The sequence below is a fragment of the Pollachius pollachius genome, assembly GCF_949987615.1.
Source record: "Pollachius pollachius genome assembly, chromosome: 4".
NCBI lineage: Eukaryota > Metazoa > Chordata > Actinopteri > Gadiformes > Gadidae > Pollachius > Pollachius pollachius.
This window is the reverse complement of record NC_136937.1, coordinates 11,509,684-11,535,267: the sequence shown is the minus strand read 5'-3', so window position 1 is coordinate 11,535,267 and position 25,584 is coordinate 11,509,684. Positions and strand designations below refer to the sequence as shown.

Genomic DNA, 25,584 nt, shown 5'->3' with positions numbered 1-25,584 from the left:
TGTATCTAGCTTGTTTGCCATTTGAGTAAATGCAATCGGCAGATTCAACACCAACAATCAATTTGAGATTTGAGGCCCAAAAAATATATTAAGTCGGCATACATGTTGAATTTATGCGTGAATATAACATTTCTAAACCCATATTACACATCGACTTCCTTGGATGCTATGGCAACCATAAATAACGGATAGTAATTAGGCTACGTTTTTTGACGAAAGTGTGGCTAATACAGGAGGTGGGCAAGCTCAGCGGTGTATTGTGGGAGAGACAGAAGCTACCGACTAGAGGCACAATATGTGTTGGCTCTCGCCTAAAAGGAGCCAGTATTCCTCAAGCTAAATCATGTAATGTAAGCCACGAAAGGAAACCGATATTGTTTTTTTACCAATAGAAAGCATTTATTCGGACAAATCATGTCCAAGCCAGGGGAAAGAAACAGACTGAACGAGGATCATGGTAGAAAGCAGAGTTCAAGTAAGCTTGTTCTTTTTTCTTTCTCCAGCCTAATGTCTGTTTCGGTAACTGGGATACGTTTGATCCCTATTTCTGGTTATCGCCGTGCTTATTAACGTTCAGTAAAAGTCAGGCATTTGGAAATATTTTGCACAATGTGACCATACGACAGCCGGACCGCGTTTTGACTCTGGTTGCATTAACGCTGCCTTCTGTTTCAGGTCTGGCGAACGGCATGGATCATCCCGTGTGCAGTTCGGGGGAGAAGCGAAGTCACCATTGGAGGAGTTACAAGTTGATTATTGACCCAGCATTGAAGAAGGGACAACACAAACTATATCGTTACGATGGACAGACCTTCAACATGCCCGTCAGTACGCCGTTTGCATCCGCGTTTCGTTGCAACCGTTGCAGAATAACTCCATGCTAGGTTAACGTAGCATTAGTCGCTGTAGTTAGACGCCAAAAATGCCTTGCTGTATCTTCCTTATAATGTGACTTGAGTTACATGGGCAGTCGTTTCATGTCGGATTGCTTGTGTATAAGTTACGTAGAACAGTGCTTGGCACAAAAAGTTAGTCTAGCGTGTTCCGGAGTTTTGAATGGAGCGAGAACAATATGACCCCCTCCCCATATAAATTATTATATGTATAGTTATAATATTAACTCTCCCCCGTCTGCAGAATTCTGGGATGCTGCCACTGGACTCAGTCCGGGACCCGAGGATCGGTCGTCTATGGACGAAATACAAAGAAACGGACCTCCCGGTCCCAACGTTTAAGGTAGCTTAGTATTTTGGCGCATCCATGCAATGATTTTCCAAGTTTTTTTTTTTTTTTTTGTGGGGGGTGGGGGGGGGGCTGTCAAATGAATTCAAGTGAAGTAGACAGACACACCCCCCTGCTGATCCTTAAAAAGTGATTGTTGAGTTGAATATTGAATACCTGCGAACTGGTAATTCATGGTCAAACGTTGATCAAAAGTATACACTTTCAATCGACATTCATAAATTAAACTATTGATTGTAATTTGTGAGTGAAGGGGACGGTGTTTTACACCAGCGCTCCTATTGCAACTTTTAGTCCCAATAACTTGGTGGTTTCATGATGTTGAGATTACCTATCAATAACCCGATTGATTTATTTTCCAGATCGATGAATGTTATATCGGTCGCGTGCCTCCAAAGGAGGTGACATTTGCGAGGCTGAATGACAACATACGGGAGCCGTTTCTCACCGAGATGTGCAAGAAATACGGTGACCTCGAAGAAGTAGACATTTTATACAATCCCAAAAATAAAAAGCATCTGGGAATCGCCAAAGTTGTTTTTGAGAACGTGAAAGCAGCCAAGCTGGCTGTTCAGACTCTTCACAACACATCTGTCATGGGCAACATTATCCACGTGGAGCTAGACCCGAAAGGTAAACAAGCGTTTCACCGTTTCAAAATCCGATGGTTATCAATATAGTTTATTAAGTTAATGGTTCAAGTTATGCTTATTATTATAATGGCAGTTGTCGTGGGTTAAGGTTAACATTCGTAACTAGAATTTTGTTAAGTTTTACACTTCCACACTCGGTGTGGTGTTGCCCTATGGTGTGTGTGTGTGTGTGTGTGTGATCTTAGTGGATCTCTTTATATGAATGCATGATCAAAGCTTGTTTGCTTTCTTGCTTATTGGAAAATTGATGTTTTGATTTCGCTAGCCGTGTCACAGCCATGTAATATAACTTAAACGCGATTGATGGGCTATTTTTGGTTTTACAATTACTTTAACTCGATTTAAGCATTCACTGGCAATACTTCAATGCCTCCATTCCGTATGGATTGTTGTCAGGTTTTTTATTTTAAAGAACATAATTTTATTATAACTGTAGTTCTACATGATTCAAATTCCTCACTTGATGAAACTGGTCTTGTCTTCACTTTTGTTTACACGACTAGAAAGCCTGTCATGAATGTAACATCCCGTAGTGGTTTCTCTTAAAGAGACAGGGTCTGTTTAGGATGCTGTGTGTAATTGCTTGTCTGTAACATGTCTATAAAGTAAGTAAGCTTTACAAAACATTGCATGAATGCACACTATAGTGACAGCACTAATTTAAACTTTTGCATTGAAGCCAGACAGAATGTTTTCCAATTGACAGTTCAACTTTAGATCTAGATCTTCGTCATTCATCTTTTTTTTGTTATTTATCTTCTTAGTTATTTTCATTTTCTCTTCTAAATGAAATGATGCGTTTTTCACATTCCCTGCACTAGAAAGCTAAGTATTACGGCTGCATTACATGATATTATCCCAATATTTCCTGATTACTACTTATTCTACCTTTTTGACCTTGCATTTAAAAGGTTAAACATAAGATCACTGACAAATTGGCCACACATAACTAACTGTTTGGAATTTCTATCTGAAATTATTCGATTTAGGTGAAAATCGTCTTCGGTATTTCCAGCTCCTACTGAACGGCAGCTACACACCCTTGACCCTACCCGTTGGTGTGGAGGATGGCAGCGATGTCTCACCTCACAGTCTCGCTGAAGCGCTACTGGTAACACTTCTTTTTTTTAACAATGAATGCAAAAAATATTTTGCTTAGATGATTGCAAATCAGGTAGACGCTTAAACATGGGTCCGTGGAATGGTCTGTGCGTTCTAAGATGTAGCACTGGCTTTTCAATAATATATATATATATATTTTTGTGCATATGCTACATTATTTAGGACATATGCTTTCTCAAATCCATCACCTGGTTCTTCTTAAGGTCTGATTTACTCAGGATTAGTTTTGATAGTATGTTGTACAGTTGAGACAAGCGCAACACCTGAGCTGTAACGACTCGGTTGTCCCGTTTTTCATCCTAAGATTGCATCGGCAAAAACAGCCTTGACGTTTGTTTTTGACGATGCTTATTGGTCTAATCCCGGTACATAAAGTCTTCCTGGGTTCCTTTTGGTACGTGATTGCAACGGTCGGTTAGTTGAGCCTCAAGCCAGACTGAGAATCTCTCCCCTCTGGTCGTCCCTCCTCCGCAGAACTGTGAACCGAGTCGCCGGCTGTCGGAGAGCGGGTCCACGGGGACGACGGGGGGAACCGCGGCCAGCAGCGGCGCCGCCGCCAACAGCAGCAGCACGCCGCTCTCCATGGACACGGCGTACTCCAGCCTGAGGCAGGAGACGCCCCAGTCCCAGGGGACCCCCCACACGCCGCGCCAGTCGGGCACGCCCTTCTCCCAGGACTCCAACTACTCCAGCCGGACGTCCACCCCCGCCTACCAGGCCAGCCGCACGGAGAGCTCCGGCAGGTCGCGCCGCCACGAGAGCAAGTTCCAGGACGCCTACAACCGCCGGCCTGAGAAGCCGCAGTACCGCAGCAACACGTACCGGGTCTCCACCCCGTCGTCCTCGGAGCCGGCGTCCTACAAGACGCACCAGGTGACGCCCCCCGAGCCGCCGGCCACCGCCTCCCCCTTCCCCTACACGCCCCCTCCTCCGCCGGCCGCGGCCGGCTTCAAGTCGTCCTACCCCGCCTACCAGGCGCCGCCGCCGCCCGCCTTCCCGCCCGCCAATGAGTCCTCGTTTCACCACCCGGGCCAGCGGGACGGCGAGTACATCCGGCCGCCGCAGCCCCCGCCGGTCGCCCCCACCACGCCATCCACCGACAAGAACCGGCCGGAGACGCCGCCCCCCGTCCCCCCGCCGGAGCCGGGCCCCCCGCCCAGCACGCCGCCGTTGCCGCGGACCCCCGAGCGCCGGCCCTCGCCCGGCACCCCCACGCTGGACGCCGAGCGCAACAGCCTGGACTCCCGCATCGAGATGCTCCTCAAGGAGAAGCGGACGAAGCTGCCCTTCCTGGCGGAGCGCGACTCGGACACGGAGGTGCGGATGGAGGGGAGCCCCATCTCCTCCTCGTCCTCCCAGCTGTCCCCCGTCCCCTCGTACACGGGCGCGTCGTGTCCGGCCGGCCTGCGGACCTCGCGGCCCCCCAGCACGGGTCTGGAGGACGTCAGCCCCACGCCGCTGCCCGAGTCGGACGACGAGGAGCCCGTCCCTGGCTCAGCCTCCCTGCTCAAGAGGCCGTGCTCTCCGGTCCCGGAGAAGACCAACGACCTCAAGGAGGGCCCCTTTGGAAACCACACCCCCACGGAAAACACTGATCTGGTAAGTCGGCATTCAGTGTTTTCACAGTGTTGGCATTCGTTGGGCACTCTGTTGTGTTGCACATTAAGTTATTTATGTAGGGTTTATTTAATAGGGTCCAACCGCAACCGCCACCGTCGCCGTAATACCTTGGCTGATATCATCCAAAGGGACAAATGTCCTCTGGGTGCATCCCTAATCTCAATGGTAACATTGTGTATTGTGGTTAGTGCTAACCACTTGAAGACAGCTAATGTAGCCAACATCATTTGGCCATAAGGGCCTGGTACTCTTGTTTACCTACCAGCTGGAGCCTAGCCATAGTAGCGTAGGGCACAGAGGAAGTGAACAGCGAACTGTTTTTGAACTGTTGCTGAACTGCCAAAATTAGACGCTCTTTCAAAAATAATGGTTTTGACTTTTCTTATTGCACCATCAGCAGGTGCTTAGGTGCTATGGACCTGTGCATCGCAGGTTTCTGTTGTGTTTACAAAGTGACTGAAGGGTAAATACCGCGCTGTATACCCTCTTGGTGAAGAAAAGTGAGCCGTTCTGCTTTTGTGGAATAGGATGCTTTCATTTCCTCTTTCTAACGTATGCAAAAGCATGCCCGCTTGGAGCTAAACACAATCTGTCCGTTGGCCCGAGGCTGCTACACACTTCCTGGTTTGACGGAGTCTGACAGTCTGGCTGGGCCACAGTGGCATTGTGTCTCAAATTTCACTCTTTTTCTTTAGTATCACAAAAGCGAACCTTTCTTTCATCCATTTAGTGGCCACTCCCGTGCACAACTTAAAGCCTGCTGAAGTTTGGTTCTGCCAGTGTCGTTTAATGTAAGGATTGCCTTGGACAAGACCTAACCCTTTAATTGTGGCCTTTGTCGGCACCTTCCCATCCACACATTTATAATTCATGCATTATCTCATAGTTATTTAATGATAGATGATAATGTTGATTTTGAGCTGCAAGTTGTTGGGTTAAGGTTGCACAACTTTTTGTTTTATATAGCTATGGGTCCTTTTGGCCATTCTGTGTGGCTGTAAAAGATAAGTGCATATGTGAACTGAGATATGTGTGTGTGCGTGTGTGTGTGCATGTGTGTGTGTGTATGCTGATATCATGTGTGGTATATTCAAAGGTTGCTTTAAATTCGTTTCATGAGTGAATGTCAATCATTATATTATAAATATGAATGATATTCTGGCCAAAGTGTGATTTGGAACTTCAGTTCAACTTCAACTTCATTTATGGGCTGTCTCAATATTGTCTGAAAAGCTGTTGAGACACTGGACAGATTTGTGAATTAGTGCGACTAAGTTTACTAAAGGTCAACATGAGTTCCTTAGTCATGAGGATGCTCTTAAATGACAAGCTACTATGAACAGTTTGGCCACCAATATAAAACAAGAACCATAATAAGTTAATAACTTGAAAAAAAAAGTCCCGTCCTCAGGGTTATAATGGGCTGACTCTCACTGTCTCTTGTCCTCCAGGGTAATCACGGTCAAATGGCTGTCCCTCTCTGTCTTGTCTTCAGGGTAATCAGGGTCAAGGGCCGTCCCTCACTGTGTCTGTTCCTCCAGGGTAATCATGGTCGGACCCTCACTGTGTCTGTTCCTCCAGGGTAATCATGGTCGGACCCTCACTGTGTCTGTTCCTCCAGGGTAATCATGGTCGGACCCTCACTGTGTCTGTTCCTCCAGGGTAATCATGGTCGGACCCTCACTGTGTTTTTTCCTCCAGGGTAACCACTCCTCGGGGGAGGACATGGAGATCTCCGAGGACGAGATGCCGGGCGGCTCGCCGCTCGACAGCAGCGAGTGTGCGAAGGGCATCGTGGTGAACTCGGCCGTGTCGCCCATGCACCCAGGCCACTCCATGTTCCCCATTCACCAGTCGGCCTTCGCCCTCCAACACGCCCACCTGGCCCTCCCCGGGGCCCACCCGCACCTGGCCGGGGTCCCGCACCACATGCTGCCGCACATGGGCCCCTACCCGCCGGGCATGATGCCCCTGATGCAGATGGACCTGATGAACTGCCTGCCGCAGTGGGGCAGCGTGCACATGTCCTTCCAGATGCAGACCCAGATGCTGAGCCGCATGTCGCAGACGGGCGGCGGGGCCTACCCCTACTCGCACTACATGGGCGGCGGCGCCTCGGTGCCCTTCGGGGGGCCCTACGCCCATGTCTCCATGGGGGCCACGCCGGCGGGGAGCCCGGGGCAGCCCTGGCCCCAGCCCAGCATCCCCAAGTTCAACCCGGCCGTGCCCCCGCCCGGCTACGAGGACCAGAAGGAGGACCCCCACAAGGCCACGGTGGACGGCGTGCTGCTGGTCATCGTCAAGGAGCTGAAGGCCATCATGAAGAGGGACCTCAACCGCAAGATGGTGGAGGTGGTGGCATTCCGGGCCTTCGACGACTGGTGGGACAAGAAGGAGCGCTCGGCCAAGGTACGGCACCCGGCCCCCGACGGCCCCCGCTGACACCCTGCCTAAGTTCTGTCGCAGCTCTTTTTTGTTTTCTCCCTCTCAGTGACCATTCTGTTGCTGCGCATTCTGACTAGTGAATTTGCCAAGCAAAGTCGAATATGGACGCTTTACAAAATTGCATATTATAGAATCAGGGGGGTTCTGGCGTAGACCCATGAGGAACTAAACCTGAACATAATACTTAATATGATGTATAATAATACATATAGTTTGAATAGGCGTCAGTACACTCATACCTTACACCCTGTGGACCACAGATGCAACAGACCGTAGAACCCCCCCCCCCAGTTTAACAGCCTCTCTCGTTCCCCAGGCGTCCCTGACCCCCGTGAAGGTCGGCGAGGGCAAGGAGGAGGAGAGGCCCAAACCCAAGGAGCCCTTGGGCTCCAGCCTGCTGGAGAACTGGAACAAGGGCGAGGCGCTGAGCTACGAGGGCATGGGCATGGGGATCTGTCTGCGGGGCGCCATCCGTCTCCCCTCCTTCAAGGTGAGCCTCGCCCGCTGCCCGCCAAAACAAAGGCCCCACCGGGGGGGGGTGCGGGAGAGGAGTCTGATGTCTGGGTTGCTGATCGGTGGTGTGTGTGTGTGTGTGTGTGTGTGTGTGTGTGTCTGGGGGGTGTTAGGTGAAGAGGAAGCCTGATCCCATCGCTTCGGGGGACAACAAGCGCGTGCGGCCGTCCACTCCTGTGGACGACGAGCTGGAGGATGAAGGTTAGCCATGGATTTGTATTGTTGTTATTATACAGTATGCACATGTTCCGATTAGGTGTGGTTAGGACACCTGTTGTCAATGCAGATTTCTTACGATTCTCTCGGCCACAAGGTTCCCCTTGCTCACTTTTCCCCCACATGTCAACAACCCTCCAAATCTGGGACTAGCAACCGGTTGGACCCGGTCTCTAGCGCGCTCAGCGGCCCACCCTCTCTAATTGACCAAAGGCCAAGGCTTAAAGTCCAAGATGATGCAGCTGCTATTGGTCTCCAATGACCATCAGGACCCTAGACTTCTTACCCAACATCCCCCAGGCCAATCATCCCATTCCCAACAAACCAACTGAAATTGGTTCCTCATTAGCTAGGAATAAACGTCATAAAAGGCAAACGACATGAACGTTATGGTTAAATATTTAAATTAGGATCAGCTTTATTAAGCTTCTGTCAGCATTCATTACAGATCTGATCATTTTGAAGGGCTGTTTGAGTTTTGTGTTATGCATGAGGCAATTGTCCAGTTGTAATCTATAATCTGGCTACATAAACCTTATTTAATCAATAAAATGAACAGGATTCAGATATTATTCCATATAGTCCCTAATGCCGTTGTGACTCGACGGCACCATCTTGTGGCGCCCTCTCATTTTCAGCAGCAACACCAGTCTGGCCCGTCAGTCAGCTGATTTAATTATGGCTTGTGGAGTGGGTATTGTTTTGACGTCTGTGAACTCCCCTTCATCACGCTCTCCTGTTTCCGTTCAGACCGGGACAGAGACCCCGCGGAGCTCCCCTCGGAAGATTCCAAAATGGATGCGGACGGAATCGCGGCCAAGCGGCGGCCCTCCAGACCCCTGAAGCTGGACAGCGAGGGCGAGGAGCAGGTGGAGACGTCGGAGAAGGAGGAGTCGCTGTCGGACCGGGAGGAGGACTTGGATGAAGCCAAGGCCACGCAAAGGTTATCGTCAGACAAGGTACGATCGGGTAACGCCGACGGCTTTGCAAATGTAAGCGACGGGTCACGCTCGGTCTCACCCATGCTTTGAACCACCTGACTGAACATGTGACCAAAGACGCTCCAAACCGAAGGGATCTGTCACCTTAACGCCCCCTCACACTCGTTGTTACAGGAGAGTGCCGAGGAGGAGGAGGAGGAGGACGAAGAGGCCGAGTCGTCCAGCGGCAGTGACAGTGACTCCTCAGACTCGTCCGACGACGGTAACCGTGGTGCCCCTCAGGGCTCTGCAATCAATCCCATTTTGATCGTGGTTTCAATTTTTGGGCCAAACGATCCCCAAACTAATATAATCGAGTTGAAACAATGTTATTATTATTCAAACTTTTTTATAAGATATCTTTATTTTATTCAATAAATGTTTTACAGAAATTGCAGAACAGCTGGATACCTATTTGTACAGGTTTTGTACATTTGTTTTCGGGTTGAACATTGTTTGTATTTCTTTAAGGGTTGTCAGTGAGAACGTGAGAGAAATGCTGAATAAATGCAGCAGGATTATTGGTTATAAACTCAAAAATAATCGTTTGAATAAACATGATGTCAATATTGACCAAAATAACCGCGATTATGATTTCCATAATCAAGTAGCCTCAGCGTCGCCCCATTAGTCCCCGTGCGACTCCTTCATGCGGGGTCCGTCCGTCGTCTGACCGCGGCCCTTTCTGTTCCCCCCCCCCCCCCCCCCCCAGAGGTGGAGAGCTCGGCGTCGTCCAAGGCCAGCTACGACTCGTCGGCGGCCAGCGGCGACTCGTCGGAGTACGAGTCGAGCTCGGGGGAGGAGCAGGAGGCCGAGGAGACGGAGGAGCTGGTGGCCGACGCCGACGACGGGGACAAGGAGCTCCAGGTGCGGTCCTCGTCGTCGTCCTCTTCCTCCTCCTCGTCTTCCTCCTCCGACGAGGAGGAGGAGGCGGAGGCGGAGGTGGCGTCGGAGGCCCGGCGGCCGCGGACCCCCACGGGCCCCTGTCCCGAGGACGACTCCGGCAACGACGCCAGTCCCGCGGAGGAGCTGAGGATCAGGTCTAAACGGAGACCCCCCAGCCCCAAGGGCGACGGACCACCCCCCTGGGCCGATCAGCCCGGACCGCCTCAGGCCACCCTCACCCAAACACACACCAGGTTGGTGTCACTCACCCTCTGTCTCTCTCTCATGCTCTGTGGCTCTCTCTAATGCTCTCTTTCTCTCTGTATCTCATCTGTCTCTCTCTGTGTGTGTGTGTGTGTGTGTGTGTGTGTGTGTGTGTGTGTGTGTGTGTGTCTCTCCTCTCTTTCTCACTTTCACTTTCTCGTGTCTCTGTCTCACTTTCACTCTCTCATTCTCTCTCTCTCTCTCTCTCTCTCTCTCTCTCTCTCTCTCTCTCTCTCTCTCTCTCTCTCTCTCTCTCTCTCTCTCTCTCTCTCTCTCTCTCTCTCTCTCTGTCTCTCTGTCTCTCTGTCTCTCTCTCTCCTTCTCTCATTCTCTCCTTCTCTCTCTCTCTCTCATTCTCTCTCTGTCTCTCTCTCTCTCTCTCTGTCTTTCTCTGTCTCACTTTCACTCTCATTCTCTCTCTCTCTCTCTCTCTCTCCTCTCTCTCTCTCTCTCTGTCTCTCTCTCTCTCTCTCTCTCTCTGTCTCTCTCTCTCTCTCTCTCTCTCTCTCTCACTCTCTCTCTCTCTCTCATTCTCTCTCTCTCTCTCTCTCTGTCTCTCTCTCATTCTCTCTCTCTCTCTGTCTCTCTCTCTCTCTCTCTCTCTGTCTCTCTCTCTCTCTCTCACTCTCTCTCTCTCTCTCTCTCACTCTCTCTCTCTCTCTCATTCTCTCTCTCTCTCTCTCTCTCTCTGTCTCTCTCTCTCGCTGTCTCTTTCTCTCTCTCTCTGTGTTGCAGCAGAGGCGCCCGATGCGGAGGCCAAAGGCGCCGCTCCGACGCCCAAGTCCCGCCCCCCCCCAGGACTACGTCCTCCGACCCCCGACCCCCACGGGCTCCCTCAGCGAGAGCGACAACGACGTTCAAGGCAAGCCTCTGACGGCGGCGGGCACCCCCTGTAGAAAGCCCCCCCCCCTCCCGCCCTAAAGACAGACCCCCCCGCCCCCCAAACCCCACCCCGCCGCCCTCATGCACCTCCCCCTCCCGCCCCACCCGGCGCTAGAAGGCCGCCTCCCCCCCGCTTCCTCCCCCTCCCCCGGCGGGCCCCGTGCCGCACGACGTCTCCCGCTGGCCCCGCACGTCCACGGACGACGAGGAGTCCCCCCGCACCCCGGGCCGCGACCCGCCGGGGGGCCGCGCCCGTGGCCCGCTCCAGTCGCAGAGCAGCGACGTGGTGCCGGTCACGCCCGGCGGCGACGCCCCGCTGACGGGCGGCAGCCTCCTGCTCAGCTCCCCCCACGTCCTCGGCAGCCCCTTCTCCTACCCCGCCCAGTCCCCCGTCCCGGGCTCGGGGATCCCCCGCACGCCGGGCCGCGACCTCACCTTCACGCCTGTCTTCCCAGAGCCCCGCCCCGCTCCACAGGAAGACCTCGTCGGAGAGCCGGGACGAGCGGCCGCTCTTCAAGGAGCCGCCCTTCACGCCGCCGGCCCCCCTGCCGACGCCGCCGCCGCCCCCGCCGCCCGCCCTGTCCACCTCGGCGGAGGACTCGGCCGAGCTCTCCGAGGACCCGCCCCCCGCGGAGGTCCCCGCCACGCCCGACCTCCTGGCCCCCAGCAAGAGGAAGCTCGGCCGGCCCAAGAACAAGAAGTTCCCCTCGGAGCCAACGCCGCCCGCCGAGTCGCCGGCGCTGCCGCCGGACCCCCACGCGAGGTCGCTCCTCACCGACGCGGCGTTGCCCCCGAAGCGCCCCCAGTTGTCGGACCACCGCGGCCTGGACTTCCGGGAAGAGAAGGCGGCGGCGGTCAAGGCGGAGGCGTGCCTCGACGACGACGGCTTCCCGCCCTACCAGCTGTCGTCGGTGCAGCCGGCGCGGCGGGCGCGGCGCCGCTGGGAGGAGCTGCTGCTGGACAGCCTGTCGCCCGCGGCCACGCCCTCGCGGCCCTGCTTCGCGCTGCGCAGCGACTTCGAGGAGGTGACCATCCTGTACGACATCTGGAACGACGGCATCGACGAGGAGGACATCCGCCTGCTGCAGGTCACCTACGACAAGATGCTGCAGCAGGAAAACTGCAACGACTGGCTGAACGACACGCTGTGGGTCAACCACCCTCATATCCTTCACTGCTCCTCCCGCCGTTTGTGTTTTACTCATGAAGGGATGGTTGTCATTGGCGCCCTCTTCTGGCCATTACGGGGAGGCATTTACCGCATTGTGTATAGTGGTGAGAGCTAAAAGGGGATGTTTTCTAATGAGTTTGTGAAGTATGATGAGTAGCAAATGCATGTTACTTTTATAAGGTGAAACAGAAAAGCAATGAGTAACTGTTTGAGGTTCTGACGCTGTAGCAGGGGTTCAGTGTTTTTAAGCCACAAACCCCAAATCCCGCTCATGCTTCGTATTTGAAGTTATTCCAGTTCAGGTGTCCTCTCCTGTCAAACATCAGGGTTGTATGTCCATCGGCGGCACGATTCCTCGCCGCCGTTCACACAACAAACCCGCTAGTATTTAGAGCCGCCCTCTCAGAAGTGAGCTAGGCGGTGGGTTCTGTGACGGTTGCGCGGTGGTCCTTAACTCCTCTGCACCTACCAACGTGCCGGCGGTGAAGCGCAAGCGACGCGACGACGGCATGCGTGACCACTCCACCGGCTGCGCCCGCAGCGAGGGCTACTACAAGATCGAGAGGAAGGACAAGATAAAGTACCTGCAGAGCACGCGGCTGCTGTCGGAGGAGCCGCCCGCCGACACCCAGGTGAGGCCCCGGGGTCTCGAGGGGCCCGGGGATAGGGTTCAGCGCTCATAGGGCCGTGCAATTAATCACATTTCGAACGTTATTACGATTTTTGAATCAAACTATCTCCAAATTAATATAATCGGGTTGAAACTATTATTTATTTTAGTTATATTTGTTTTATAAATGTTTTATAGAAATTGCAAAACTGATGGATAAGTATTTGTACATTATTTTCGATTTGAAGATTTTGTGTATTTTTTTTAAGGGGAAAGTTCTCAGTTACAAAGTGTTATTCTGGAGAGGAAGGCTGAATGAATGCATCATGTTTTGAATAATCGTGATTTCAATATTGACCCAAATAATCGTGATTATGATTCTTTACATAAGCGGCCCTAGCGCTTCACCTGTCGGAATGCAATGTGTCGGAATATATATTTTTCTTTTCATTTTGGATGTTGGAAACATTTCTATGTACCTTTGCCATGGATGTTTGAACGGAGAGATTTGATGTAATTCTGGTGTATCACCTGTATCTGAACCTACTGTCGTCATTGGTGCATCCCTTTTTTAAACTTGATCATATGAGCCATTATGATCTAGTGGAGCGGTAAACATGGTACAGACTCCTCACCCCCGCCATCTGCCTCCCCAGGGGATGAGCATTCCTGCACAGGTCCACGTGTCCACCAGGTCGGGCTCAGAGCGGCGGTCAGAACAGCGGCGCCTGCTCTCTTCGTTTGCTTGTGACAGCGACCTGCTCAAATTCAACCAACTTAAGGTAAAACACATGTATAACTCAAATCCAACCAGCTTAAGGTAAAACACATGTATAACTCAAATCCAACCAGTTTAAGGTAAAACACATGTATAACTCAAATCCAACCAGCTTAAGGTAAAACACATGTTTAACTCAAATCCAACCAGCTTAAGGTAAAACACATGTTTAACTCAAATCCAACCAGCCTGAGGTAATACAAATTGATTCAAATCAACCGGCTTCAGGTCAACTAAATGTTTTACTCAAATTTAACCAGTGAATGGTAAAACTAATGCTGTGCTCCAATCATCCATTCCTCTATTCCATCGTACTGGATTGGTAGAGTAATGAATCATCAATACACTCTGGGTGGGAGTGTCAACTATAAGTGCTACTTTACTCATTGGTACTAATAGAGTACTTACTACCCTTGAGTGTGCCCTACGTCCTCATTCCCCGACTCTTGTCTCCAGTTCCGTAAGAAGAAGATCCGGTTCTGTCGGTCGGGCATCCACGACTGGGGTCTGTTCGCTCTGGAGCCCATCGCCGCCGACGAGATGGTCATCGAATACGTCGGCCAGAACATCCGACAGGTGGGCAGCGGCTCGAGTGTTGGCCGAGGAGGCCATTTGCTAAACCACCTATTACCCACTATCACCAGAACTCCAGTCCGGAGTGTTCATGTTGGCAACGAAACAACAGTCTCCTCACTCCCTTCACGACACCCCTTTTCACCCCTTAAACACCCCTGTCCCATTGCACTACATGAAAGGCTAACGTGTGTGTGTGTGTCTGTGTGTGTGTGTGTGTCCCAGGTGATCGCGGACATGCGGGAGAAGCGCTACGAGGAAGAGGGGATCGGCAGCAGCTACATGTTCCGCGTGGACCACGACACCATCATCGATGCCACCAAGTGCGGCAACTTCGCCCGCTTCATCAACCACAGCTGCAACGTAAGACCCCACAGCACACGACCCTCACGCCCCATGGTCTGAACGACGCGAGGGAGAATAGTGTTGTGTTCCTATGTGATGTAGAGCTCGACCGATATTGGAGTATGGGGGCTGATAACCGATATTGGGGAGTAATATCTGTATCGAGACGTGTATACATATTGTGGTATCCTGGGGGTGGAGCAGCTCCTTGGATATGCTGCTCAACCTCCACCAATGCTCCAGGCCACAGCAACATCGCATTAAAGGTAACATATTATATCACCAGGTGTGAGTGTGATTAGGCGTTACAAGCCGTTTTGAAAATCTGCCTCTTCAAACATGTGTGGCTGTGTCCACCTAGCTGTATGACGGAAAGATGTGCAACGATGATCAGTCTACCAGCCCACCCAGTCCACTGGGTAAACTGGTAGACTGATCTTTCCAGCACCCATCTAGGTGGACACGCCCACTTGTGATGTCAGAAGAGGCTGATTTTCAAAACGGCTTGGACCGGCTTATCACAATCGCACCTGGTGGTAGAATATGTCACCTTTTTAAGATCATGAGGTAAAGTAACCTGTGTGTAGGAGCTGTTAACCTTCACATGATTGTTTACATGGATGGGCTCTGTATAAAAAAATCAACATTCGACCACCACAATAGAGGATTTATAAAAAGGTGATGACATTTTTACAGCAACACCATTTCTAACGTCTTGTCGGCACGTGTATATATATATATATATATATATATATATATATATATATATATATATATATATATATCTATCTCCGTGACCATAAAATCGGGCAAACCGATATATCTGCAGGTCGTTTACATGACCATGTGTTTCCCCGTAGCCGAACTGCTACGCCAAGGTGATCACGGTGGAGGCCCAGAAGAAGATCGTCATCTACTCGCGGCAGCCCATCAACGTCAACGAGGAGATCACCTACGACTACAAGTTCCCCATAGAGGACGAGAAGATCCCCTGTCTGTGCGGGGCGGAGAACTGCAGGGGAACCCTCAACTGATCCCTCGCTGTCCATTCTACGGACAAGGACGTCTCGAGAAAGAAAAGAGAGAACCCAACCAAGAAGCACTGTCCCCTTGCTGCCCCCTCCCCCCCCCCACTAACCCGACACTCACACAGACCCCCCCCATGCCAAAAGAAAAGATTTTGTGGCTACGGATCAGTTCTATGTATTTGACTCCCCAACACACGCGGGCACACACATTTCCCTAAAGATTGTTTACGATTTCTGGTGCTACGGTACAGAAAAGAAAATAGTTTGACTACTGCCACTGACTGAAAAATTGGCCCGAGATACTAGGCTTTGCTGGCACATTCTTAATGAACTCGGTAACGTGGTTAAGAGTCGATTCAGCAGTCTCCCGAACCCGTAAGGCCCTTTTGTGTTTTCCGTACGTCTGAATGTACTATCACTTTAACTCACGTCAGCTTTACCACATGTGGTACATGTCCTACAGCACATAGACTTAGCATGGAGAGCTGCTTAGAAACGCGGTGTCACAGACAAACACGCACACACGCACGCTCTTAGGAAGATCCCCCCCCCCAAAGCCCCAATCCTGAAGCCAGAGTCTCCCCAGATTCAACCAGTGGCACCCATGAAGGGGCTTGAAAGGAAAAGCTCAAACGTTGTTCAACTGGCCCTCCACGTGAAGAAACCGTGCTGGTTTCTGGCTCTACCTCTTCTGATGCACCCGTTTTCTGAAACTACACCACAACCTCCACAACAAAAGAAAAAAACAACAACCGCATAAATTTTGTACGGGATGTTAGGCTATCTCTCACAGTCACCAGCCAGTATCGCTGCTTCCTTTTTAAGTTTATGCAAAGGTAAGGATTCTAGGTGCAAAACTAAAACCAACTCTGATGGTATTAACGGATATCCAGTGTTTTTTGTTTCTTCTGTACATGTTTTATGATCTAGTTTTTGTTTTTTTCAAAGACGTGATTGTTTTTTCTGTTGAGTTCATGATTGAGTGTTCACTTGTTGCCAGGTTACGGTTTGAGAGACTTAGGTTAAGTATTTTCATTTTGGATTAAAAAAAGAAGAGACTTGAGAGAACCCTGTAGGTTATAGTGGCTGAAGGGTTCGATTTTTCAGAATCGGATGAATCGGAGTCTGCAGTCTAATTTAACACTCTACAGTTTGAGGAAATAATATATTTGTCACTTTTGAAAAAGAAAACGGTGTATGAAAAAATATAAAAAAGATGACGAAATTATGTTAAGTGCCATTTGAGTGTGTGTGTCTGTGTGTGTTTGTGTTTTTGTCGTGTCAGACAGCAATGTTAAGTTGCATGCACAAGTTAGTCGCCCATTGTCACCATGGTTAGTGGTTTTTGGCATGAAGAGGTGTGTGTCTGTGTATACATCTATTGGTTTGTTCTTTCCTAATGAGGTGTTATGGATGATTGTCTCACAAGTGAACCTGCTCCATCTTGTAGTGCTTCCTCCACCCCCTCTTAAAAACCCTACCTCTCGCTCAACCCCTCTAACAACTAGTCTCCTTTCCCAACCCTGATAGCTCTTACTCCAACCCTCTTAGTACTACACCTCTTCTTCAAAACCTAGACCTCCTCTTCCTCCATCCATCTCACAACTAGACCCCTTCCTCTACCTGTAGACCTCCATCCTCTCTCACAACTTAACCCCTTCCTCTAGCCCCTAATCCCTCTCCTTCACCCCCCCCGCTTTACTACCAGTGTTTTGATCAGTGTTTCCTCGGTCCGTCTGTCCTCTAACGTTGTTTCTTTAACAATGCGTCACTAAGAAGGCGGATCTTCTTCATGGACGTCAATGCACTAGAGGCTTGCACTTCAGCTTCCTGTTATTTCTAGCCAATCGGATTCCTTTTTCGACCAAGTCAGTCATTGCCCTCCATCAGCTGGGAAGATTCTAAGTTGTTTTTTTTGTGTTTTTCCCCCACAACACCGTTGATGTTAATATTGTACATGATCTCTTGTATAGATTTTGATTTTCTTTTTTTTACTTCACAAATGTAGTACTTTTAATGATGCATTTTTTTGTTAAGTTTTTTTAGACAAAAGACTGAGTATTTAAGAAGATATTTTCAGGGATCTGTAAAAGGAATCTGCCAAGTTTAACAAGGGTTAAAAGGTGGTTTATTTAAACAAGAAAAAAGGTCCATTACGTACTGAAAATGTCTCCTACCTTTTTGAAAGATTGTTTCTTGTGGAAACGTCTTCATTTTTCTGCCCATATCCTTTGTAATCTTAAAAAGTGTAAATATCTAAACTGTGAATACTATATATATATTTTTGTTTCTGGGGTTTGCTACACCGAACACGGCTCATACATGTATGTAACTTATGGGGTGAACAAAGGGCCGGTAGCAGTGATTTCAGCTTGTGTCAAGCTTTGGTTTTTAATTTTCAGTTTGTAAATTCTATGAAACATGTTTGCAGTGCGCAGAAAAAAAATGGTGCAGAATCAACATGGGAAGGGGACAGAATTTTCAGCCTGTTTCTCATGTCTATTTATTATACAAACAAATGTATGAAAATGGAGATCATGGAAAATAAAGGCAATTTTGCATACAAATGGTGACGACAACTTATTAAAATCAATGCGTACGCAAAGAAACGCTGAGGTTATAGACGTTTTCTAAGAGCCATTTTTTATATATAAATGCCTTGTAAATGGTTTTAACGGCACCACCTGGTGGCTACTTGAAGCATGCTACCGTTTATAAGGGCACTACTGTTGAGCCTGGAACAGGTGACATCAATTAACGCAAAAAGTTTCCATGACCAAAATACTATGACATGTAACGTATTAATTGTGGTACATTCCAATTCCCATTCCCATTAGTTAGTTTTTTTTTTGTATTATTTGAATGATTTATTATGATAAAAGGCAGAGGGGGAAGGACTGCAGAGAACGGGACAATGAGTTCCACACTGAACCAAAGAAAGCACGACCTTTGCTCGGGTGCATCATGAAGGACCCCATCATTATTTATCTGTCCAGCAGATGACAGCACCTGCACAGTTCTACAGAAGAAAGTCCAGGGCAAACATGCTTGTAACTAGAATATACTCCATTCGTCACCAGGAGCGTGTATTTTATTATTTAGTAGAAGAACAATATTTCTACATCCCCAGCATGTGTTGAGTTTTGGAAACATCTACTACTTCGTTGTAAGCCATGTCGTTCAAGTTGGCATCTTCTCATTCATTTATGAAGGCTATTTACGGCATCACGTAAGATACAGCAAACGTTTTGACTGTATCTAAATCTTAATTTCCATCATAACTCAATAGCAAATGCAAAATGGATCACAAAAGATACGGAGGAGCCTATAGTAACGTAGAATGTAGAACTGCCTAACGATGTTGCCAAGTTGTAATTCGGTAACAAGGAACATAACAAGGTACATTTTAAGAATACAACAGAGCTGTATTGTTCACTAGATGGTGATTTGTTAACAAGTGGTTGTCTAAATCAAAACACACAATGTTGACATACTCTTTGTGACATATGCTTTGCTGACAAACCCACTTTTAATCCATTTTGCAGCTCCATAGTTGCTAATGATTGCAGAAGTCCTTGCGCAAGCATTGGAGAGCTGATGTCCAGATTAAGAATTGCAATGTAATTGCAGCAAGGGTGTAGTTAGTAGAAGGTCTTGCAGCATGAGTGTCTCAACTTGTCCTCTCCTTTTCTTTCCAGAGAGAACAGATACGCCACCCGTGTCCTCCATAAATCACTCCAACAGGCATGTGTTTAGGATTGCATTCAATGACTATACTGTTTCATTGCATTTGAGACTAATCGCACAGAACTTGATGGTAAAACCTTTTAACTTATATTATTTAAGACAAAGAACTACTGTCTCTTTACCTGGAACTAAAAATTTAACAAAGGGGGCTCCTGTGTTCCTCTAAATGGTTCATCCCAAAGGTCAAAAAAAGGGCAGGATTGTCTTCAGACCTTTAAGTTCTCACTCTGTAGTTACCCTCTGGAGAACAGTTGGGGATAGAGACTCACTTTAAAGACCCTTAGGTATCTATTGGTAACTCTATCTGAGAGGCCAAAGGTTACTTGTGGGGGTTCCTCCTCATGAAACGTAAAGGGGCTATACACATTCCATTTTAATTTAAACCAGGTGGTCTGAATTATTCAGGGTCAATTGCATAAAGCAAATGAATGACTGGATTTGCCAGCATTTCCACCAGTGAAATAAAATATAAATAAGTGTTTCTGGTGTACAGGAGTAAAGATTAATCTAAAAGCCATGTCAAACATATTGGTGTCGCTATGTACCCAAACTTTATCCACTTAACTACCAACCCCTATTTTGAGAATTTCCACCTGAAGGACACATCTAAACATATCAGCTTACAACGCTGCACCTGTGAGGAAATATGATGATTTAAGTAGATATTCAGATAAATCCATATTTTTGCAACTTTTTTATTTATAGATTATAAATAAAATATGAAAATTAAATCTAATTGTAGTGGTGGTTAAGAATTCATGGCCTTTGTGTATTGAAGGGTGCTATGTAAATAAATGTGCTTTGCCTTGAAGGAATTGCTGGCGATAAGCAACACCAGGCTGGATAGCCTGCAAGGGCGATTGCCCTTGCAGTGATAACATCAGTGGAGCTGCCTGTTAAGAAGTTACAGCGCACCCTGAGGTAAATGACTGGAGACCTAGACAAATATACAGATTTAAGACGGGTGTAAGCAATACTAAATCAAGAAAATTATATTATAATATGAGACTGTCTGTCTGTCTGTCTGTCTGTCTGTCTGTCTGTCTGTCTGTCTGTCTGTCTGTCTGTCTGTCTGTCTGTCTGTCCATCCATCTATTCAACATCAATCTATGTGTATCTGTTTGGCTGACTTATCCGTTCAGATTAGTGACAAAAGATTTAAAGAAAGAAAATCCCTTATCAATTAAATGACTAAAAGGCTTGGCATTAATTATTGTATTATCCTTTCTATAAAATGATTCATGGATGAGCTCAAAAAAGATTTCAAACTGGGAAGAAACGTATTTCAAGTCCCACACTGGTATCAAATACACCGGCAGGGCCATTTCCATAGTGATCATGCTTTCGTTTGTCACAGGCTGATAAACGAGCTTTTCCAGATTGACCTCTGGAGTGGCGCTTACTTCCGTGTCCATGGCTAACGTTAGCATACCTGTTACACCTGTGTTATAGGAGCCCGGGCGCGGACCGGTTTCCCCACACACCTGCTCCCTAGTCTGAACCTAGACTACTTCCCTACTTTTTGTGCCATGGGCACAAAACCAGAAACCAGCACCATCGCTAGTGTATCCGCTGACCTGGACAGCAGAGAACACGGTTCGAAGATGGATCTAAGAAATATGGAGTTTGAACCACAACTTTTTTCCCCATCTTCTTTCAACAACAACCTACCAACGAAGGGAGCACCGACGAAAGACGAGCCTCCTTTCGTCCGTGCCACATCGGCGTGCACCACCTCCGATACGGAGTCGGGGATATTCTCGGTCGAGTCTGAATTATGCGTGGAGCATGAATCAGAGCTGGACTGGTTTTGTATTTCGGAGCAGAAACTGATTTGCTCCCACTGCGCCATCGTGGGTTCCTGCCACGGACACTCGGTCACACAGCTGACCACCAGAGTCACGGCCGTCCGGGTAAGTGCGCTCAGTGAAATAAGTAATAAAGAGCCTACCATGCTTACTGTCATCAGCTGTGTCCAACTCAGTGTCACATTTTAAAGCAAGGTTATGTATTAATGTGAAAACTAGAATTAAGAGGGGCACTGAACATTTAATTTTACTCTAGCTTGATTTCATGAAATTATACAGCCGGGCAAAACCATTTCAACTAAAGGGTGTGCACTGACGGGGATGTAGTTTCAGTTTTGCCCCTTTGTGACAGGATGACAGGAGCCTACAGTGACGCGCAGTGTGTGAAGCAATGCATTACAGTACAGTATGTGCCCGTCTCTCCCTTAACAGAACCAGCTGGTCGACGTGTGTGAGAAAATCCAGCTGCAGGCGCTGCGGATTGAGCGCTTTGTCAACCATACTTTAGCAGCCAAAGAACGAGCTCTGCAGGTAAGAAGTCCTGGTGCCCCTGATTACTCATTCATGATAATCAAGTCATGCTTGTTCATGTGACAAGAAAACATAGTAATACCTACAACGACTTAACAGAGATGCTGGTTTCTGGTCAGGGTGGGTCTATATTCGAAACCTAATCATTGTATAGTTATGATGACTACTGACACTAGGAATTTATCCTCAGGGATTAATATGCATCTTACATCAGGACCTGAGGGATGACAGACTCACAGTATTTCTATTAATAACTTTACTAATACCCGCATTAGAAAAAGTTCAGACTGCATATGATTAAAGTTAAAAGTATACAGAGATTTGTCACAATCAAGGCTGAAGCACAAGACAGGTGTACACCTAGACAAGGACTTTGTTAATATGCATCCATGCACCATATAGCAAGAATGAAGAGATTGTTATGATGCATCCATGCACCATATAGCAAGAATGAAGAGATTGTTATGATGCATCCATGCACCATATAGCAAGAATGAAGAGATGGTTATGATGCATCCATGCACCATGTAGCGAGAATCAACACATTGTTAGTACGCATCCATGCACCGTATAGCATGAATGGAGACATTGTAATTATCCGTCCACCCATGCACTCTATGAGGAGGAGGGTCTCTCTGGTGGACAGGGAAGGTGAACACATGTGATCGGAAGAAGAGAAAGAGGGAAAAACTAGCAGGTTATGCACAATAATAATAATTGGCAGTATAGTTGAGACCAAGAGTCAACCATGACATGACCCTGAAGAGCCGGTGAGACACAAATTGAAATAAGTTCATTTAAATAAAGAAAACAGCTCAACTGTTGGAACTCCTGTTCTAGGAAGTGATGGGTCTGGGTGCAATGGGAAAATAAGCTATAAAGTGCCACTCAAGCTCCAAGAATGCTCCCATCATCCTCTTGAGACCTGACAGAGTAGATTTACAGAGAGAGTGTGTCTCATTCATTTGTGACAAATTTGTGATAATTAATTTGTGTCATATTCCATCCATCTATCCGTCTGCCTGTCTGCCTGCCTGTCTATCTGTCTCTCTGTCTTCCTGTCTGTCTGTCCGTCTGCGTCTCTGTCTGTCTGTGTCTGCCTGCCAGTCTGCCTGCCTGTTTGTCTGTGTCTCTGCCTACCTTACTGTCCGTCTGTGTCTCTGTCTGCCTGTCATTCTGTCTGTCTGTCTGTCTGTGTCTGTCTGCCTGTCTGCCTGTCTGCCTGTTTGTCTCTGTCAATCGCTATCATCTATCTGTTGTCATTTGTCGTCTGTCGCCTGCCTCTGTTCATTTGACTATTGTTGTTTTTATATTTGCACAAAAGGTGAAGCTGATTACTTCCACCGCAGCTTATCACTAACCTGCACAAGGCTCCCGCACATCGCCCTTTACAGCGCAATACAATGTTCCAATGTTGTTATAAAGCTGTGTGAAGACATTTTTCATTTTTCATTTTGATGTAACGTCAAAACAAAAGTCCCCTAACACACTACAACTAGATTTCGAAAATGTTGCCTTGAAATCGACGCTGTATCCAAAACCAAATTCAACTTAATCACACTGTTGGAAAAGTCCCTAGCATTCACTAGCATCGTCTCCAACTGGTTCTCATCCCTCCCTCCCTCTCCTCTCTCCTCCCTCCCTCTCCTCTCTCCCTCCCTCCCTCCTTCTCCTCCCTCTCCTCCCTCCCTCCCTCTCCTCTCTCCCTCCCTCTCCTCTCTCCCTCCCTCCCTCTCCTCTCTCCCTCCCTCTCCTCCCTCCCTTCCTCTCCTCTCTCCTCCCTCCCTCTCCTCTCTCCCTCCCTCCCTCCTTCTCCTCCCTCCCTCCCTCTCCTCTCTCCCTCCCTCCCTCTCCTCCCTCCCTCCCTCTCCTCTCTCCCTCCCTCTCCTCCCTCCCTTCCTCTCCTCTCTCCTCCCTCCCTCTCCTCTCTCCCTCCCTCCCTCCTTCTCCTCCCTCCCTCCCTCTCCTCTCTCTCCTCCCTCCCCCCCCAGATGGAGGCCAGCAGAGCCCGGGAGCACATCCTGGCCCAGGGGAGCCGGGTGCGGGAGGCCCTGGAGGAGGAGGAGCAGCGGCTCCTGGAGGCGGTGCAGCGGGAGGAGGAGCGGGTGGAGGAGGGCCTCCTGACCCAGCGCTCCCACTGGAGCCGGGCGCTCAGCGGCCTGGGGCGGACGCGCTCGCGCCTGGTGCACGTCCTCACACACACGGCCGACGCCCAGCTCGCGGTGGGGAGCTCACTCTTGTTTGTCTTGTCCTTTCTTTGGGTCATAAAGCCCAACGCGGGTCACGCACAGGCCTCGGTTAATGGTTAACGCCTGTCTGTTTCCGAGCAGTGTAGGAGTTGCACATATAGCTTTATGGTCACGAGAGATGACGTCGTTGACTACGTTAATGATCCCCCTGTTTCCTTTTGCCTTCCAGACTGCCGGCCAGGAAATAACCGAAAGGTGATTAGATGAGATGCTTCTTTTAAATAACATATTACATTTTTAGTTTTTTGAATCATTGGGATTTCCTCAACACATGAGGAAATCCCATGACCCTGATTGATGTGGGATTGATGTCCTGTGTGTGTGTGTGTGTTTGTAACAGAGTGGAGGAGGCTGAGGGAGTTGGGGACCCCTGTGACACAGACAAGCTGAACCTGAACACGGCCTGCAGCGACAGCAAGCTGCTGAGGGGCCTGTGGGCCAGCGCCGTACTGCTGGGCCCCGCTGGTAAGGGCCCCCTTTGAAACCTCCTTGAAAAACAATAATAAAAGCTTTTCATCTCTCTATCTGTCTCTCTGTCTCTATCTCTTGCTTCTATACCGTAGCACCTAAAAGCAAGTTTCACGCACTTTTTGGGGGTTTATCTTCATCGTTGCACTTACTGTAAGTCACTTTGGACAACAGTGTCTGCTAAATCAATGTTATGTCATGTATTGTACTCACACCAGATGGAATCATGGGAGTTGTAGTTCAGTCATCAGGAACATTTAAAACCAGATGACGCTTAACGTTTAAACCCCATGATTCCATCTGTATCAAAACATTGCCGTTTGGGCGGGGCAGGATAGTCAGACTCATAGTGGCTTAAGGGGGTTTGGGTCCTGGCCAAATGGATCTGGGCTCAATCCCTGTCTACCTGTGGGAATGCTTGATGCCAAACCGCTTTACTGCTCCTTAATGTAATGTGAGTTCACTGTAAGTCGCTTTAGTTAGAAAAACAAACAAATATAAAATTAGAAAGACAAACAAAGGGTGCATATTTATAGATCCTATCAGAGGAAAACTATCTTGATACCGTCTTTATTAGTCCATCATTAACATTTCATCCATTCTGAAGATGGATTTCCTCTGATGGCCTCCATAAAGAGGGTTAGGGTTGGGGTGCATCGTGACACAACCCTTCTCATCAAACCCCTCCTCTCCTCCCCGCCCCCCCTCAGCGTACGGCCCGGCCGACCTGCAGTTCGACCCGCGCACCGTCAGCCCCCTGCTGGCCCTCTCGGAGGACGGCCGCACCGTCACCTTCTCCAAGAGGCCCCCCCGTGATTCCCCCGCCTACGACCCCGCCCGCTTCGACCACTGGCCCAACGTGCTGGGCGCGGCCGCCATGTCCACGGGCACCCACAGCTGGGTGACGGAGGTGGGCCAGAGCGGCGCCTTCAAGGTGGGCGTGTGCTACCAGAGCATGGAGCGCAAGGGCCCCGGGAACGGGCCGCGGCTGGGCTACAACGACCGCTCCTGGGTGCTGTCGCACTACGACGGCGACTACTCCTTCTGCCACGCCGGGAAGAACCAGGCGCTGCGGGTGGTGCGGCGGCCGCGGAGGGTGGGGGTGCTGCTGGACTGGCCCAGCCACACGCTGCTGTTCTACGAGCCCGACTCGGGCACCGTGCTGCACTCGCTCACGCACCCGTTCAGCGCACCGCTGCTGGTCGCGTGCGCCGTGGCGGACCAAAGCGCCACCTTGCTGCAGTGACACGCAACTGCGGCCACTTGGGGTTTATTTTATTTGTGTTTAATAATATCTTGGGCTAGACTTAGGATTTTTATGAATGGACTGATTGGTGCCGCTGCTCCGAAATGAATGTTGCATCGTTGTCAATGGGCGGACAGGTTTAGTTTAGTATTTTATTTTGTATTTAAATCTATTTTATTGATTATCTGTATTAGTCTGTTGATCAAAT

General features: G+C 49.0%; 2 protein-coding genes across 2 annotated transcripts; both read left to right on the top strand.

Annotated features, from left to right (window-relative positions):
* Positions 1 to 135: 135 nt before the first annotated feature.
* LOC307074626 (histone-lysine N-methyltransferase SETD1B-A-like) lies at positions 136 to 17,849 on the top strand. Its single transcript, XM_079734864.1, is given in 24 exon segments — positions 136 to 475; positions 676 to 824; positions 1,138 to 1,236; positions 1,605 to 1,875; positions 2,885 to 3,006; positions 3,492 to 4,616; positions 6,339 to 7,046; positions 7,399 to 7,572; positions 7,709 to 7,796; positions 8,562 to 8,770; positions 8,927 to 9,014; positions 9,504 to 9,871; positions 9,873 to 9,930; positions 10,676 to 10,728; positions 10,730 to 10,840; positions 10,843 to 10,869; positions 10,871 to 10,948; positions 10,950 to 11,279; positions 11,281 to 11,986; positions 12,459 to 12,625; positions 13,260 to 13,385; positions 13,838 to 13,957; positions 14,180 to 14,317; positions 15,160 to 17,849. Coding segments are annotated over 24 exon segments (5,550 nt in total). The 5' UTR covers positions 136 to 414; the 3' UTR covers positions 15,334 to 17,849.
* Positions 17,850 to 19,972: 2,123 nt separating this feature from the next.
* Positions 19,973 to 25,376, top strand: bspry (B-box and SPRY domain containing; the record flags this gene model as incomplete). The annotated part of the gene is made up of 7 exons (XM_079735241.1): positions 19,973 to 19,995; positions 20,527 to 20,987; positions 21,315 to 21,413; positions 23,405 to 23,635; positions 23,832 to 23,857; positions 24,003 to 24,127; positions 24,841 to 25,376. The coding sequence occupies exons 2-7, from the start codon at positions 20,604 to 20,606 to the stop codon at positions 25,374 to 25,376; spliced, it is 1,401 nt and encodes a 466-aa protein (XP_079591367.1). The 5' UTR covers positions 19,973 to 19,995; positions 20,527 to 20,603.
* Positions 25,377 to 25,584: the final 208 nt, after the last annotated feature.